Genomic DNA, 18,548 nt, shown 5'->3' on the forward strand with positions numbered 1-18,548 from the left:
TCACCTAAGTGGCCAATAGAAAAGCTCTATTTCCATACCTCATTTGCATAGTTCTGCCCATAGATGACAGCCTTGCTGTTTGTCTTCCAATTAACTAAGACGCAGTCTGCATCCTTCATTAGCATAAAGGCCCTATAAATAGCAGAAATCCGCTTCGTATTTTCATTTTATTTTTGGTGTTTTGAAATTTTAAAATGCCGGAGTCAGCGAAATCCGTTCCTGCTCCGAAGAAGGGCTCCAAGAAGGCGGTGACCAAAGCCCAGAAGAAAGATGGCAAGAAGCGCAAGCGCAGCCGCAAGGAGAGTTATTCCGTGTACGTGTACAAGGTACTGAAACAGGTCCACCCGGACACTGGCATCTCATCCAAGGCCATGGGCATCATGAACTCTTTCGTCAACGATATCTTTGAGCGCATCGCGGGCGAGGCGTCGCGCTTGGCGCATTATAACAAGCGCTCGACCATCACGTCCAGAGAGATCCAGACGGCCGTGCGCCTGCTGCTGCCCGGGGAGCTGGCCAAGCACGCAGTGTCCGAGGGCACCAAGGCTGTCACCAAGTACACCAGCTCCAAGTAAAACTTGCCGAGTAAGCGTCTTTTGTATCTAACCCCAAAGGCTCTTTTAAGAGCCACCCACATGTCCACAAAGTGTTGTAATCTGCTGCTTATATTCTGTAAGTTGGAGTTTGGGCAAAAGTGCATTAATTAGAAGACAAAGGTTTGGGCAAAAGTGCATTAATTAGAAGACAAAGATTGATAAATTTGTAAGTCCTATGAATGGGTATAAGGAATGACAACTGAAGTTGTTAAAAGCACTGCAAGGTTGTTGGTTTTGGCATTGTTGGGTCAAATGTTATCCATTACCCGTTGCAATTAGGGGCTCACCCCAAGTATAAAGTCAGCTATTTTTTGAGTCCCAGTGATCAATGTACTGTAATTGACCTCCAGCTATCTGAACATGAAAATTAACTGCGTAGGTGGCTGGTGGCTTGTAATACGCAGTCGGGGTTGACGAACTGCTTTAGGAGATGCTTGCAACTTGGCAAGTTTCCATGGAGGTTGAACTGAGGGCTGGCACCGAAAGGCGGGGAAACTAGGCGGGAAGAGAAAGGACGCTGTTGAACTTGGCATACAAAGTCTCTAGAAGAGAATTCCCAAACCAGGTAGTCGCGCGGCGGGGAGGTGGGGGGGGGGGGGCGGGGAGCTGGCAAGTTCCACCTTCCCTTAAGCAGTTTAATCTTTGTTCCAGGGGAAGATTTTAAGGTGAAAGAAACGCATTTTCCATTTAATTTATCCAAGTCTAGAACACATTTTCAGCACCTAGGAGTAAACTTTGCTTTCTCTGTAAAAAAGTGGGAGGCTACAGGAATAAAATTTATGTTACAAGGAAAACAGGGTTTTTTTGTTGTAGTTTAACGATTTGAGGTAAGATACAATGTGATTTAGATTACTTAACATTAAGACCCCGTGATTCTAAATGTGCAGTTTTCTTTGATACCTGGGGAAGATACTAAGGCCTGTCTGGCGCTAGACAGGCGTCCATTGGAACACGGCTCCACAATTACTGGCTGCCTAACCTGGAAGTTACCTGAGAAATGAAGTGCAGCCCTGGCTTAATTAAGGTAGAATTGCAAATATAGGACAATGGCACATGCTTATCACACAAGCTCTTCAGCCAAACTATAAGGTTTCCCAAGTCCTTCAACAACTGAAATTGGATTTTTTTCTATACCCCTAGTGAGCCTGCCCAAGGACTGATCATCCAAATCAGACTAACCTCTCCTCACTGCCAACTAATCAGTTTACCCAAAAAATGTGCAAACATTCACTATCCCAGGCTGACTACAAGGTTTTGTTTTGTCTTTGTTTTCTCCTTCTCTTCCCCTCTTTTCTTCACATATAAATTCTGGTTTGCCTTTGTTGGATGAAATAACAACTATTGCTTGCTTTCTCTTCAATACAAGAGCAGGCTGGCTAATCATTAACACTTGGACCATTTATTTCTGAATATTCCACCAAGACGTTGTTTACCAGAGCCCTATCTTAGGAATCAATAGAAATGTGAACTGAAAATGTACCTTGTCTAGCCCTGGGCACTTTGAGTTTTCTGTTCATCTTCCTTTGGCTCTTGTATGCTAAAATTTATTTTTGCCCAAGTTTGTTTCTTATTTTGGTTCTTAGATTGTGCTTTGTCGATTGGATACACATTAGTGGTTTTATCGCTAGATCATTAATTAGTTGGTGGCAGAGGACAGGGTATCTGGAATCTGGTTCATTTGTTCATCTTTTTTGGGTTGCTTGTGTTTGTCTGAGGATTCTGATCATCTCTGGCATTTGAGAACACAGGACCAGGAAGTTGGTGTTTTTCTTTCTGGCCTTTGATGGGATCCACTGTGTTTGGTGTTTTGTGTTTGTATTCTGTGGGTTCTTTTAACTAAAAATCAGAGTCTCTTTCTTCCTTTCAAAACTGTCTGTTTTCGTGATTACTCAGTATGAGTCCAAATAATTGTCAGTATCTGAAAAAATAACATTCCTGCTTCAAAGATAAATGAATATAAAATGGTCGCCTAAAACTGTTAACTTTAATAAAGCGTTAGACCTAACAGGAGACTTAAGACAAGAAAGGAAACAAGGAAACAGAATCTCTAGCCTACAATTGGCCTGTCTCTTGCTATGCCGAAGCCTCTAAAGTTTATTATTCAATAATTCCAAAAAAATATTGTCCCTTCTTGCTCTTTAAGTAAGGTCAGAGAGGAGAGAGAAGAAATATGTCATTTATAAATAGAGCTGAGTCAGAAAAAAGAGAGGGCTTCCAATACCTGTATAAAACAAACATTAAATAGTTTATTAACCTTAATGAGTTCATTGTGAGGGATATGGCACTGGAAACTAGAATTTCCTACCAAACTTAGAAGGATATCAGAGAATTTACTCATATTCCCAGCAGTGGTGTTCCCTGAGGGATCTCTGATCTTAATCACAATTGTTTCTTTAACTGATCAACATACTTAAATCTCTGGTTGCTTTTAAATTAAATCTCTTTAAGTTTTGCTCCAGTTTCACAATTAGCTCCTCTAACTTGTACAATGATTGAGAATATTTTCTGCTTTATGAATACAAATAATTTTGAGCAAATTATCTACCTCAGCAGAAAATTTTAAAAGTTATAATGTAAACGTAAATAGCTTATATAAAGACTAAAAAACATACATCAATTTAAAATAAGAGCAAAATCAAATTCTCCAGATGCTTTAAATGTGCTACCTCTTTAAGTTGTAACTCAGACAGAAAAGAAAGTTTAACTGAATTTAATTAGTGGTCTTAGTTAACACTTTACAAGATAAGAAACAAAACAGAACTACTCCATTATTTTTGAACAACTTAAATATTTTAATACATGGCATGTAATTCTATAGGAAATTTTAAAATCACATATTTCTAATCAAGTTAATCCTTAGGATAAATTTGCTGGCTTAACAATTTTGCTTTACAAAATGGCTCTACATCTTTTTCTTTATTATTGTCATAATGTAAGAATAATGTTAGTATAGTATTCTAGTTTACACAAGTTTAGGGGTTATTTTCTTTAAAAAAAACTAAGTTAAAATTACTAAATTTCTTTAACTCTACTGATTAGATGAGTTATCATCACTTTATTTAAAATTTTACATTACGTAAATTACGCATTGAACTAAATTATCACAAAATAGTGATAATGTGGATAGGTAATGTCATTTTTAAAATGGAATTAATTTTTATAATGTTACAAATCATAAGGACTCATTGTGTCAGCTTAAATACTGAATTCAAAGTCTATAGCTAACTTTAAAATTTTAGATAAATATTAAATTGAGTAAATTAAATAAATTGGAGGGTACAAAATACACATCACTAAAAACAGATCTACGCAAGTCTTTTATTTTCACACAGTTGAGAATGACCATAGATTAACAGGTTAGAGAACATATAGATGCCGTAAGAGAATAGAAATAGGTATGCTTGTTTTTGCTACTTTAAATTTGTAGAAGGGATATGTAAAGTGTATATGTGGTCTGAGAGGACAAGGCAGGTTTTGGACGGCCTCCCGGTTTCCTTATGCCTATGAGGGAACACAGTTGCCTGCTTTTCTAAAGGGCTGTCGTTAATACAAACAGCTCTGACTCTACCAAGTACTATAGCTGCAGAGAAACACAAATATGTACACAAGCAATGGCTATGTTTGGTCTGTTTATTTATTAGAAAGTTGTTACTGTTCATTAATGTAGTAAATTCAATTTTATATGTATTGTCTTATTTATGCTGATAAGGTAAAAATACTTTAGAGCTGCCAATAAAGACTGAATGTATAACTATATTAATTTATCAACCACCCCTCAATAAAAATTGACTATCCAAATATCTCATCTCTCTGTAGCCCAACCACCTCCAGACTTCATGGTCATGTAACAAAAAATAACTCCAACAACAAGCACAAACTAGTTCAAGTTTTACAAAGATATTGATTATCTCAAAGACTTGGCAAGTGATTGAATCTTGCCATATATCCAATTAGTACAAATTGAAAATCAATAAAGGTGGGACAGTGCTTCAACCATATCTCAAGAACCACAGCATTAACAAATCAATTTCATGTTATTGCTTTGAAATATATGGATCTTTTTTGCCACCTGGGAATACTTGTAATAGTTTTAAATAATAAAAAATGAGATCATGGATAAAATATAAAACTATTCTTATTAGAACATATCGATCTATATCAACCCCTAACTGCTGAGAAGATAATACAAATAATTTAAAGTAAAATTCCCAAAAGAACATAAACTTACTGTGCCAAAATTTTACTTCTAACCTTAATAATAATGATAATATGACCTACATCTAAATATTCCCATAAATTCTCATCATTTGAAATTGTACCACAAGATCCATGTGACTTGTCTTTTCTTCTCTTTTGACATGTTTCAGGTGTCAGATATTATCTAAAACTAGTGTAGGCTACACTGTCATATATACAACAAATGCAATCTACATTTCAAAAAAAGACTTCAACAGACACACCTCTACATAATATACAATTAAAGATTGTATTAAAAGAGACTCCCCAAAGTGTCAACTTTTAACAGTGCTAGAAAAGGCCATTTCCAGTATTTTTAACTACAAATGTTGTTTTTAAGCTTCAGGACAAATGGATTTTCTGTTTTTTTTCACAGCATAAACATGTTTAGAATCCTACCACTTGGATATACACTCTCATTGGAAAGCCAATCTTGACACATTAAAAGATTTCCAGAATTTTGGAAGTAGGAAGCTTCCTCCTAAGGTTCTACAGATCAAGATGAGATCTAGAATAGATAGCTTTTTCCTTCTCCTTCCACTGTTTTATTCTTTGTCCTTTTCTCCATTATCAGTTTTTCCAAAGATTAGATTTCGGATTTGTTCTTCCCAAGTATTAGAAAAAAATTAAAAATCCTCAGAGCCTAGCCCTCTATCTATACCTTGACTAAAATTTCCTGAACAAAAGAATGTGTACCGCATAATTTATTTCTGAGTATGGCTCAAATTAGAGTTGAAACTGTGGTTAGGAAAAATGACACTTATTTAACTTAAATCCATCAAGGTAATTTTTGAGGCCTGTTCTTCTAATTAAGACACGTCAATTAAGTACTTGAAGATAATAGAGATTTCAAATATTTCTTATTATATTTGTGATTGTCCTCGTAACTTTTTTGTCTTCCTCCTCTGTCTAATATGCAGATGACTAAGTGTTACAAAGAGGAGACTAAAACCCGCTACTCTGTTATGAGAGTCTTGACCAAAGTGGGGAAGTTGAGAGACTCTGATGCCAGAAATGGTGACGATATGACCTACCTAAGATGGAAATGCTGACTGAGAGTCAGTGGACCATATTATACAGAGGCAGCCTGTCACATATTCTTCACAGCCAATCTTGAGAGTTTTTAGACAATCACTCTTTTTCTTTTTTTTTTAATCCTCTTTGGTCTGTGTAAGAACAGATTGTCCACACTGAACTCTTTCCTACTGAAAATAATGTACAAATATGACATCCTGTTCCTAGACAGTCCAAAGGCATTTCCTCCCCTCTTTCTCTTTCATAGTCATCTTTTTTGACTTTGTTGGATGAAATCAATCTATTGCTTGGCATACCTTATACACAAGTTAACAGTGTGCTAATAATTACCTAAATGTCTTTGAGTTACTGTTTGACAAACCTAGTACTCTAAGCCTGTGGGGTGATAGCGATTACCTACTTGAGAAGATGGGGTGAGGATTAAATGAAATAGCAAATATAAAATATTTGTCCTAGAAATGGTATGGATGCCAGTAAAATGGCGGCACAGCATTGCTCCTTGTTGACAGAAGTGTAGCCCCCGGAGATAGAACCTCCAGGTTTGACTCCCAGCTTGCCACCTATTAGCCGCGAGACTGATGCAAGTCATTAATCTCTCTGTGCCTCTTCTATATCTTGAGGATGATGGTAATAGCACCTACCTTCTAGATGTTTGTGATGATCAAAGACCTTTAATGCATAGAACACACTTTGAAGAGTACCTGGCACATGGTAGGTGCTCAGTTTTTGTGTGATGTTTGACAAGTTTCATTTATAACCTTCTTTATACCCTAAAGGGAACTAAGGCAGCTTGTGACTGAAGACCTCAGTCGGTAGGAGCTGGTCTTTCTTAAATGATAGGAATTTCACAAGTGATATAAAAAGATTGCCAGCGGATTCCTTTGCATTTACCTTGGTCCAACAGGTTGAAAGAAAATGCATTTTTTTTCCCACACTTGTACTTAATTAGCTCTCTAGGCGTATACCTAAAGACATAAGGAATGATAGCTATCACTTGTCTTGAAGCGTCCAGATTTCGAAGGGTGTGTAGATTCAGTACTTTGCAGTCCAGCAGTCTTAAATTTAAAAGGTATTAAAAATTATTTAGCTTTTCCAAACTTTCACCCTGTGCAATCCTGGATGACTAAGCGTAAAATTAATTGGGTCAAATACACAGCTGCCTTTGACCTTGCCAGCAAGACATTCTAGGCTCTGACTAAATTCTTTGGACTCTGAAAATCAGCTTGACATATCTTCAGGTACTATGGGTTTATTATAAATTAGGAAAAAGTGAGTAAATATGGAGAATCAACTACTTTCTTATTGTCCCATCTCAGTTCTGAGGAAGGAAAATGAAGCTTTGGTTTGCTCATTTAAAGCCTTACATAACCTTATCATCCAATAAGCAATTTGTATAGTAATTAATGGAAAGAGCTGGTTTCTTCTTGCTATGGGTATTCATGGTATTAGATCTCCCCAGCTGCAGGCTCCAAGGGATGAAGGAACAGAAATGATGGGACTTGTCTCATTCTATGAAGAGACTGATATACTTAGAGGAGGCAATACTGGGGTGAAACCTTGACTTCATCACTTACAGCTCTAAACTTGTCTTCTGAAAAGATCGAGTTCTCCAACAGTAAAAGAAGTGGCTTCAAAAGCAATAAGGAAGAAACTTTGTTCTCATTTTCTTTTCTCTCTCCTCTCCTCCCCTCCTCCCTTCTTTTCTTTTCTTTTTTCCTTTATTTTCTTTTCACTTTTTTCCCCTACTGTAATTGGCCCAAACTCAGCTGTAGGACAGGATATAAAAATATCAAAGATTAAAATGTGCCCCTTTTAGGACTCCCCTGGTGGTCCAGTGGTTAAGACTTCGCCTTCCAATGCAGGGGGTGCGGGTTCGATCCCTGGTCAGGGAGCTAAGATCCCACATGCCTCGTGGCCAAAAAACCAAAACATGAGACAGAAGCAATATTGTAACAAATTCAATAAAGACTTTAAAAAATGGTCCACATCAAAAAAAAAAAAAAAAGAAATCTTAAAAAAAATGTGCCCCTTTTATTGTTAGATTTGCTTAAACAATTAAGGTGGTAGATGCTGGTCACTAGATTTTTAAACACATGCATTTGGGCTTTAATGCACTGAAATACATATATTTTTAAAAATTGAAATAAATAAACAAATACAATTGTGTGTTTAAGAATTCTACAGAGATGATGCAAGTTCTGAGATCTTGAATGGAAGAAAGGCTGCTAGCCTCAAAGGTGGGTCAAGGATACTCAGCAAGCATCAGGGTAACAGCTTTTTGGAGGTTTTGGAAAGCGCTTGGCCTCCCCGACTCTAAGCGTCAGAGACTGAGCCTGGCTCCGTCGATTCTAGACATAAATAATGCTGAGTGGATTGGACTTTTTCTTCCTATATACTTTTCTTATAAGTTTTTTTTTAGAGCAGTTTTAGGTTTACAACAAAATTGAGAGGGAGGTACAGAGATTCCTCAAATACTCCCTACGCCCACACACCCATGCATAGCCTTTCCCATTATCAGCATCACTCACCAGAATGGTACTTTTTTTTTTTTTTTTTTAAACCAAGGATGAACCTATATTGACACAGCATAATCACCCAAAGTCCATAGTTGACCTTAGGGTTCATTCTTGATGTTGTACATTCTCTGGGTTTGGTCAAATGTATAATGACTTATATTCATTGTTATAATATCATACAGAATTTTTTACGGTCCTAAAATGATCAGAAATTTTAATAAGCTGGAAATGAGGGGAAGGGGCTGTGGGGTCTTTATCCTTCTGGCATGTGAGCTGGGGCATCATGGATGGTCTGGAATGGGTCTGAAAGAGCTGTATCTTCCTTTAGGATACTCCAAAGACCTGAAACACGGTTTGATGGACTCTCCCCCTACCCACTGTCTGCGGCCTCTTTCTCTCATGTTCTGTACCGCAGCCAGATTTGCACACACTCTGCTTTCCTGGTTTTCATCCTCCCACATATGCTGGACCTCGTCTTTGATATTTTCACCACAGAGGGAATGAAGACAGAGTTTTGGGATGGTCTAAGGAGGGGATTTCTTCCCTTTCTCTTCTGGTCCTAAGGACCACCTTCTGGTTCTTGTTCCTCCGGCCATCTTCAGTGACTGTCTCCTTGGAAAAGGACAAAGTCACTGTCCTCCTGGAGCTTACATCTCAGCTGGGGAAGAGAGACGACAAACAATCGTTACTATGAGTAATTATATAGAAAATGAGAAAGGAATAAATGCTATGGAAAGGGAAAATGGAAAACAGGAAACGGGGGGATCAAGAGGGGCGGTAGATATAATTTGCACATTAGCACTAATTAAAATGCTTAATATAACAAGAGTAGTTAACACTAGTGTAGCACTTAGTATGGGCCAGGTACTGTTCTGAGTGCTTTACACTATTAACTCAATTTATTCTCAGACAATAAAATGTTATTTGGAAAGCACATACAAAACTCTTGGAGGAAGACCCAGTAATGAAGAAAAGAAGAGAAATCAAAGCCCTATTGATTCTACCTTGAGTACCTGTCCCTCTTTTTCTAGTACCACCGTCACTGCCCTCATTCTGGGTGTGAGCTGGTGAGAAGAGCTGTGCTTCCCTCCAGCACAGTCCTTCAATTTGGTGCATTTTCAACAGTGTTTAAGATAACACGTACCACTTGCAATTGTTAAGGCTGCTAAATCTGAAGCAACAGTGAGTTTGTTAAACTACTGGAACATCAGAGATCACACCATGAGTCAGCAGAGATGGTCAATGGTTTGTGTGGGAGACTGTGGCCCTCACCAGCTAAAGAGAGGACTGCTTCCCCCTTGCCCACCCACCACTACCACCAGGATCTGCTTCCAGGCAGAGCTTTCTCAAAACTTAAATGTGTAACTGTGACTACATTTTTACAAGCACACACAAACCATGTAGCAAGAGCCTCTCTCTGTAAAGTAGAGTGATGGCCTGAGTGTAAGCTGTGTCAAGCGTGGCTTATAATTACGAGTATTCATATTACCCAAATGTGTGACCAATTTTCACAGAAACCCATATGTCCCTGCCCCACTAATGTGTCAGCCCACGGGTAGTAAAGAGGATTCCTTAGTAAGCAAACCCTGCATATATTTCCTTGCACTGAATTTGGACACCAAGAGAGCATAAAATCAGGTTTGCCTCTGTCTACTTGTGAAGAGGAGTTGGAAAAATGCATTTTAGAACAACCCAAGAAAGAGACTAAGCATTTATTTGGGTACATTTCCATTAGATGTTTGATTTGGCTTATTTGAGAGTGGGGAATGATTTCATCTGCCAGCAGCCCAGAGAGATGAGCATGTGAGAGAAGGGAGGCTTCTGGGAACTGTTAAAACTGCTTCATGTGGGAATAACAAGCTTGAACTCTTCAACCTGTTGTCATGCAAGGGCCTTCCTCATCCTTCACGAGCGGTTCTACAAGGCTCACCCCCAAGCACCTCACCCTAGACAACCCCCACCATCTGGCCTTTGTCACTATGTCTCCTTTGTGAAAAGCCCTAATACCCTTTCCTCACCTGACAAATTCCTACCCGCCCTTCAAGACTTAGCTCGAATGTAAGTTATGGGACACTGACGAGATCATGCTCATCTTTTATTTACGAGTGCACATAGACTCAAATGCTAGAGGGTGTGGTTTACTGTAAAGCATGGCTCACCATCCAACAGCTGTGCCACCTGGGAAACTCAGTCTCTCTGAGCCTTAATTTCCTCATGTATAAAGCAGGGAGGACCATCATACGTACCTCAGAAGGTTGTTGCAAGATTAAATGCATTGGTATCTAAAGTGCTTAGAGCACTGCCTGGCACAGAACAAACACCAATGAACATTAGGCATCGCCATTATTACTGTTCTCAGAATCAAGTACAATACCAGATATTTGATGAATTATAGAAGTGAATTAATTAATCAATCTCTCTTTTTACAGGAGGAGCAAATGGGCTTTAGAAATGTATTTTCCCACCCCTGGTCACTGCTGGACACTGTTGCACCTCACAAATAAGTCAATGAAAATGACTGATACTAGAAGAAGATAAAAAGAGGTATTTTTAACAATCACGGAAGGACCAATAAGAACTTGGCTAAAACATTTATTTTGACTATAAAAATATTAAATGGTAATTGCAGAAATTTGTAAGAAGAGAAATATATAACAAACAAAATTAAAATAAATCTTAGAATCTTTTCTATATGTATATAAGATATATGTATATATGAATATGAACATATGTATGAGATCCATCTCTAATAAATATATATCATATATAAAGCAAATTTAGGTATCATGCTACATATACACATATAGCTGATTTTCTAGGTAACATGCCTAGAAACACACATTTTTTATAGATGTATTATTACTTATTAATTAGTCCTCTGTTACTGGCTATTTAGACTGAGTTCCATTTTTATGCATTATAAATCATACAGATCACACTTCTTTTTACATAAATCTTTGTTTAAGTATTTGATTATTTCCTTGGGACAGACTTCTAGAAGTAGAAATACTATATCACAAGGTAAAACCATTTTTTAAGGCTCTTAATATATACATTCATCAAACTGCCATTCAGAAGGACCATGCCAACTTATAATACCAACATAATACAAAATTTCCTATTTTACAGCAGTCATATTTACTGAGAATATTTTTAAAACACTGTTAATCAGATAGACCAAAAAAATATATTGAAATGTAATTTCCTTCATTATGAGTGAAGGTAGTTTTTTCCCCATATTTTTATTAGCCATGACCCCATAAGAAATAAGCTGCTGCAAACAATGAACAGGATTGCAATCGTTCCATGGGAAAGCACTCTGTAAAGAATAAGTAGGATCTTAGGTTAAGACCAAAAAAGGGAATATTTATCAGGTGCCTCCTTTGCCCAGGACTGTGCTGGAATAATGAACCATGTTTGGCTATGTGTAACTAAAACTACTTTTACCTAGGTTGTCTCTAATAAGCCTCCTAATCATTCCATAAGAAAAGTATCTGCTATGGATTGATTTATGCCCACCCCTCCTCCAAAATTCATATGCTGAAGCCCTAACCCCCAATGTGACTATATTTGGAGACAGGGCTTTTAGGAGGTAATTTAGGCTAAAGAGGTCATAGAGGTGGGGCCCTAATCCAATAGGATTCATGGCCTTATAAGAAGAGGAAGAGAGAGCCATCACTCTCCTGGTGTGCATGCACTCATGAAAGGCCATGTAAGGACACAGCAAGAAGGCAGCCATCTATAGGGTAGGAAAAGAGGTCTCACCAGAACCTGACCATGCTGGCACCCTGACCTCGGATTTCTAGCCTCCAGAGCTTTGAGGAAATAAATTTCTATTGTTTAAGCCACGCACTCTGGAGTATTTTGTTTGAGTAGCCTGAGCAGACTAAGAGTGAGATGGGAGGAGAGCCTTTTGAAGCCAGATTTCTTGAAATCAAATCCCAGCCTTTCCTGCTCACTAGCTCTAAGACTTTGGGCAAGTTATGTGACTTTTCTGTGACTCAGTTTCCTCATCTATAAAATGATTTCCTACATTTTTTTTTCTAATTTTTTTGGGGGAAAATACTTGGGACAATGACTGGCACATATATACGGTGTATATGTGTGTGAGCTTGTTTTTATGGTATCTTTTAGATTTATAATGCAAAATATGAATCATGGTTTTTTCTCTGGATCTTAAATTATGGAATCTAAGAATTTTAGAAAAGTATCCAATTCTCTGTTACTTTTACAGCGATGAGTGATATGTTCTGTCAACCTGTAAATATAAGGATCAATCCACTCATACCCGACCCTAAGCCACTGACATTTAATGGTACGACCTCTCAGGGATCACCGAGGTTCAGAGAAACCAAATACATGTTAAAACAGAGCCCTTGGTAAGATGCACCCGTAATCTCTCTAAGGAGAAAAAAATTTTCAAACTGAGGGTCACAATGTATTAGTAGGCTGTGAAATCAATCTCATGATTTGCAACCAGCATTTTTAAAAAAATAAAATAAACTAGATGAAAATATATCAGAATGCACTTAAGGTAGTATTGTTTTCAGAATTTATGTTTCAAATGTGTGTGTAAGTGCACATGTGAGCATGTATGTGAGACAGAGAGAGTGAAAGAGACTTTTCTACCTCACTTTGCAATCAGAAGTTTGAAAGTCTCATCATCTCATTTCCTCTTCAGAAGTATTTCAAATGTAGACTCTCTCTTTTCCCACACTCTCCTTAAATGAAGCTCTTGTCTTTCTTCTGAGACTATTACAACAGACTACCAACCTCTGACATTAGGCTCTCCACAATAATTGTTTATGTGAAAAATTGAAAATCAAGGCAACTACAACAACCATACAAGAAGACAACTACTACAAAAATACACAAACTCTCTCCTTAAAAGCCTCCAGCGGTTGCCCAGCCTGTAGAATGTTACCAAATTTCTCACGCAGGCATTTGTGGATCTTTACAAGATGGTCCTTATGGGATTTTCTTTTGCTGAACCCTGGACTCTGGTCATATTACACCGTTCCCTCAACATCCTCCTGGAAGGCCGGGCCTTGAAACTCTTATACACCTCTGAGAAAGGTGAGTTCTAGAACAAGCCCAGAGAAGCATCCTAGACATTATTCCAATAACTCTTTTCCCACAGCTCTGCAGGACACCTGCCAGCCCAGTCCTGTTATAGATCTGGGTCTGTCGTTTCCACTGAGCTCTTCAGACCAAGGTTCCTGCCTCATATTTTATAGTTAATTAAGTGCAGGGATTGTATCTGTTTCCTTACATTTTTTTTCTGAGGGTGGAGGATGAAGGGGGTGGGGGTGGGTATAGGGGTAAGGTTTGAACTAATGAAACCAGAAGCAAAACTCAGTTCAAGATGCCCTCCACAAGGGGGACCTGATTTTGGCCAAGCAGATTATCATGTGTGAGATCCACGTAATTTACTCCATGCTTGAGGGTCTGCTATCAAGCCTTAGGGACTGAGAAGTGGTTTTAGTCACAAGCAAACCACATGCCTGTAGATCATCGTTTATTAGATTGCTTGCCCAAATGAGGTGTCATCCTGAAGTTTTTTGACAATTCTAAAAGCATCTTCCAACTCTGCAGTGAGACATCTAAGATATCTGTGTTGCTTCCCTCATATACATAAATATTTTTCAATAAAAATCAGGGCGTGAATAATTTATTTTCTCCACCAACTGAAAGCCAACCATTTGGAAGACCACTTAAAAGAGATGAGATAAGTCATTCGGTAAAAATTACTTTTATATTTACACGGAAAAGAGAAAGTTTTGTTCTTCCCTTTGAATTTTGTTGAAAATCGAGGGCTTTATTGAATAGTTTTGGCATGCAGGGTCATTTTTCATTAAAAGGCGAAAAGGCATCTTAAATCTGTATCTCTATGGATTATTCGTCAGTGGAACCAGGGCGATTCCGTGCAGAGGGTATTCGAGGCGTTCAACTTTTGGGAGTGAAACAAACACAAATGCTCCTTCCCCAAGGGGCGGGGGCGGTGCCTGAGCGACGCACCAATCACAGCGCGCCCTGCCCTATATAAGGCCCTGAGGCCCGTGCAGCAGTTTACGCTACTTGCTAGGTGGTACTTATTCCTCTACCCTAAGGCAATGTCTGAGATGGTACGTGCTGCTCTAGCGGACTCGGTTCCACCGTCCATCGAGAAACGTCCCCCCAAAAAGCGGGGCAAGAAGCCGGTTGGCTTGAAGGGTGAAAGTCACAAGACCACAAGCGCCTCATTGTCCAAGTTGATCATCGAGGCCCTTTCTATTTCTCAAGAGAGAGCTGGCATGTCTTTGGCAGCGCTAAAAAAGGCGCTAGCAGCCGTGGGCTATGACGTGGAGAAGAACAACAGCCGCATCAAACTGGGTCTCAAGAGCCTGGTTAGCAAAGGAATTCTGGTGCAGACCAGGGGTACCGGTGCTTCCGGCTCTTTCAAGCTCAGCAAGAAGGTTGCCACTGAGCCCACCAAGGGAAAGGTCAAGAAGCCTGCTTCTACCAAGACGAAGAAGCGGGTTTTGGCCAGAGACTCCAAGTCTCCACAGAAAGCTAATAAGACCAACAAAAGAGCAAAGACGCCGAGGACAACAATGGCTGAGAAAGCTGGTAAGAGTGGCAGAAAAGCTAAAGGCGCCAAGGGCAAACAACAACAGGAACGTCCAGCGAAGGCCAGAGCAGGGAAGCCGAAGGCTGGGAATTCTAAACTGACCCAGTCGAAGTCTAATCCGAGGAAAGCAACAACCAAGAAGTAAAATTTCTGCAACGGCCAGTTTACATAGAACCCAAAGGCTCTTTTAAGAGCCACCCAAATGATTTTAAGAGGGTGTAACATTGCGTTTTCAGAAGACTCCGGAAGAAAAGACTATTTGTCAACCTTATCGCTTGCAAATAAGCAAGTTTGTGATGCGGTGATAGTGTCTTGTCAGACAAACGGTACAGACTCTGAAGAGCTTCAGATACTTAATGGTATGCTGACTGCCCAGTTCCAGAAAGTTAGGTTGTCCATCCTAATAAAAATAAGGCACATTCCTTGTATGTAAGTTCCTAAATGCTTAGAGAAGTGCTGGATTTTAAGTCTAGAGAGGAGAGGACATCAGCTCCGTGCCCAACCATACCTGACCATGTTTTTTCACCTAATGCTACTCTATGATTTAATGTGCCTTTCCATGTAAGATTTCTGAGCTCAGTCTCCATGGACTTTACAGGGGTTAATATACAGAAACCAAGGTCTCAATTTGGATTAGTGAGAAGTTTACTTCTCGTTAAACATTTTTCTTTCCACTATGAGTGATTAGTTGTGTAAATCACAGAGGTTTCCGTTTTACATTTGCAAGAATACTGAAATGCCTTTCACCTTCATTAGTTTGCAAGTAGTTACCAGATGACTTTATATATTAAGCACATACTGTTACATTAAAATTTGGTTTGATAATATAATTAGTCTTAATGTAATTGTTCTCTATTTATGAAGAGAATGATAGGCTTGTTCAGATTGTGCTACACAGGCTGAAAAATGTTAACTCTAAAACATGTATGGAGATGTTGGAGGTTCAAATATTAGGGTGTGACCTTTAAATCACAAACCTGCTTGTACTAGGAAACGGTCAGGGTCGGAGTTAAAGCATCTTTTTCGCTTTAAACAGTTTAGTTTGTTTTCACTTAGTTTGTAATTTAGCATTCTTGAAGATCCTCGTAAATAAATTTATACTGTTAATCTTATTTTGGGCCTTGGTATTGGGGGCGACTTCGAACAAAGCCCAGTGCAAAACTACGTAATTAATGCAGCCTCCCATGCAAACATGTTCTATATCCTGTCTGAATTCATATGTATAATCGGGCCACAGAAAAAAAAAAAAATTAATTGTATCCTATATGGAAAACGACTAAATACAATGGTCTCTTTGCTTGGATAAGGTGGCCATTGTTTCCCTCTGAAGTTGGAGTTGGGATAGTGCAGGAAAATTCTTCACTTGCCGGACAAGGCAGTGAGCTACTTCTCTGTGCCCAGCAGTGGACTGACCCCAGACTATCATCGCAGAGGGAAAGGAGGAACAACTGGCTTCATCCCGCCCAGAAGCCAGCCGACCTCCCAGCACTACTCCAACCTGTGTAGAACCGGCTCGGCCACTCTGCGATTTTGCTCCTCGGGCCCTTTAGCGTCTGGCATGCATCGGATTAAAGAGTTAACCAATGAAGGTTTTCCCTTAAGTTCCGGGTACCAGTATGAAACCCCTTGTTTTGGCCAATAGGAAAACAGCCTTTTAACACCACCCTCCGCAATTTAACAGTGGTTTCTTCGCCACACTGAGAACCAGCCAATGAAAGCTTGTCCCCGAAGAGCCTTCATTTGCATAGCTGTGTGTTGTGTGGGTGATACTGTGAACTTTTGTGCCATGGATGCCTCCAGCCGTCCACTTAAGGACAGTTCTCAGAGTATTTCCAGATGCACAAAATAGGCACATTTCTCTCATGGATCCGACCTTATATCACTTCGCGTTTCACCGTCTTAACACCTATAAGCGCAAAGCCCTAAATACTTACATAACTGCGTTGTTAATGCAGCTTCCGACCATACTTCACATGTGAAATTAACTGACATTTGGCTTTCACACACCTCCGCAACGTCCAACAGCCCTTCAGCGAGTTTGTGGGCGGCCCTGAAAAGGGCCTTTTTGTTTTTTTTAAATGTCGAGGTCTGTCTCGGCTGATGCCGTGATCAACCACCGAAGCCGTAAAGGGTGCGGCCCTGGCGTTTGAGTGCGTAAACCACGTCCATGGCGGTAACGGTCTTCCGCTTGGCGTGCTCGGTGTAGGTAACAGCGTCCCGAATCACGTTCTCCAAAAACACTTTCAGCACCCCGCGAGTCTCCTCGTAAATTAGCCCAGAAATGCGCTTGACACCACCACGGCGAGCCAGGCGACGAATAGCCGGTTTGGTGATGCCCTGGATATTGTCCCGTAAAACCTTGCGGTGACGCTTAGCGCCGCCTTTACCGAGGCCTTTACCACCCTTCCCACGACCAGACATGGCTGTTGTCGCAGTAACTTTTTGAACTTAGCACTGCTCTTTAAATAGCATTCTTCCGGACCTGATTGAAAACGAGAGCCCTGGTGGATTTTTTCCAAATTAGGTCATCAAGGGGTGGGGCAAGGAGGGGCTTATTAACATTTCAATGTTTTGATTGGTCGAAATACCTCGCTCTTCGTCTGGCGGGCCGGAAGGTGAGGTGGACTTCAATCAGCTGAAAAGCTTTAGTTTCTCTTTTGCCTTGCCATATTTTTTTTCTGTGCGCGTTTGCCGGTTGAGTGTATTCAGCTCAAGGACACGGAGCAAAGAGCTTCACTACACATTTCCTTTTGGTAACTTGGTAACTAATAAGTTAGATAATGGTTCCTTGGGGAAGGTAAAAATAATGTGTAAAGGAAGATAGAGTTATAGGTCAAGGGACTTTCTCTTTCAGTCCTTTTAATGTTTCAATTTTAAAGGACGCATTTTGATGGGTGAAGTATAAGCCGGCCATGAAGAGGCTCTCGTCCTAAAAGATCTGTGTTCGGAAAGACAAAAAGGTAGACAAACGACTGCAAATTAAAACTTCTTCCTTTTCTTCTCTTCCTCCATTCAAACACGTACTGGGTGACTCCTTTTTCTGCAAATGCATGTGAGAGAAGGAATTTAAAACTAGGCTTGGGTAATCAGTTACCTCTGGACCCTCTTCCTGGCCTTCTGCGCCTCATTGGCCTGCAGTTCCTAAAAGCTCCTTTCCTTCTTTCATTAATCCTTTCTCAACCTTCTCGAGTTTTAGAGACAAGAACATACGTTTGTTTTTTAGAGTCCAGGATTAATAGTAAGATAGGGCTAATACTTGATTAAGGTCATTACAAAGCCTACAGGGCCCTCCCCTGGGAGGCCTACGATGAGATTATGGGTGTTTTGAACAGGTTAATCCCATTTTTGTTTTCATTCTTTTTTTTAAAAAGCCGAACAGAACAGAACTGGATCTGAATATGGTTTGAAGAGAAGGATTTCTCAAATCAAAAAGTTTCTCTTTGGCTTCCTGACAACTTTTAAAAATTTCCACAGTAAGAGTTACTCTAGTTAAATTGGAAAAAAAAAAAAAAAAAGAAGACACCCCTCCCCCCCCATCCTGGTTAATAAATAAAT

At 39.5% G+C, this 18,548-nt stretch overlaps 2 protein-coding genes and 1 pseudogene across 3 annotated transcripts in view; 2 read left to right on the top strand and 1 right to left on the bottom strand.

Moving 5' to 3' along the window:
- Positions 1-90: 90 nt before the first annotated feature.
- On the top strand, positions 91-583 carry LOC309607287 (histone H2B type 1-C/E/F/G/I pseudogene; annotated as a pseudogene). Its single transcript has one exon. The product of its transcript is annotated as a histone H2B type 1-C/E/F/G/I pseudogene (transcript).
- Positions 584-8,262: 7,679 nt separating this feature from the next.
- On the bottom strand, positions 8,263-17,449 carry LOC309607289 (histone H4). The gene is made up of 2 exons (XM_082345648.1): positions 16,928-17,449; positions 8,263-9,041 (listed from the first exon to the last, which is right to left on the bottom strand). Exon 1 carries the CDS (start codon positions 17,412-17,414, stop codon positions 17,103-17,105), a length of 312 nt encoding a protein of 103 aa, XP_082201774.1. The 5' UTR covers positions 17,415-17,449; the 3' UTR covers positions 8,263-9,041; positions 16,928-17,102.
- Positions 12,376-18,548, top strand: part of LOC309608046 (uncharacterized protein) — a 31,609-nt gene continuing 25,436 nt past the window's right edge. Inside the window, exon 1 of the mRNA XM_082347272.1 lies at positions 12,376-15,134. Within this exon, the coding sequence (XP_082203398.1) occupies positions 14,497-15,134 (638 nt within the window). The 5' untranslated portion in view covers positions 12,376-14,496. The remainder of the gene's footprint in view (positions 15,135-18,548) is intronic.

This window comes from Balaenoptera borealis (genome assembly GCF_965194805.1).
Source record: "Balaenoptera borealis genome assembly, chromosome: 12".
NCBI lineage: Eukaryota > Metazoa > Chordata > Mammalia > Artiodactyla > Balaenopteridae > Balaenoptera > Balaenoptera borealis.

Bases quoted from the DNA above. Each gene is read 5' to 3' on its own strand.
- LOC309607289 (XM_082345648.1), bottom strand. From the start codon at position 17,414: ATGTCTGGTCGTGGGAAGGGTGGTAAAGGCCTCGGTAAAGGCGGCGCT.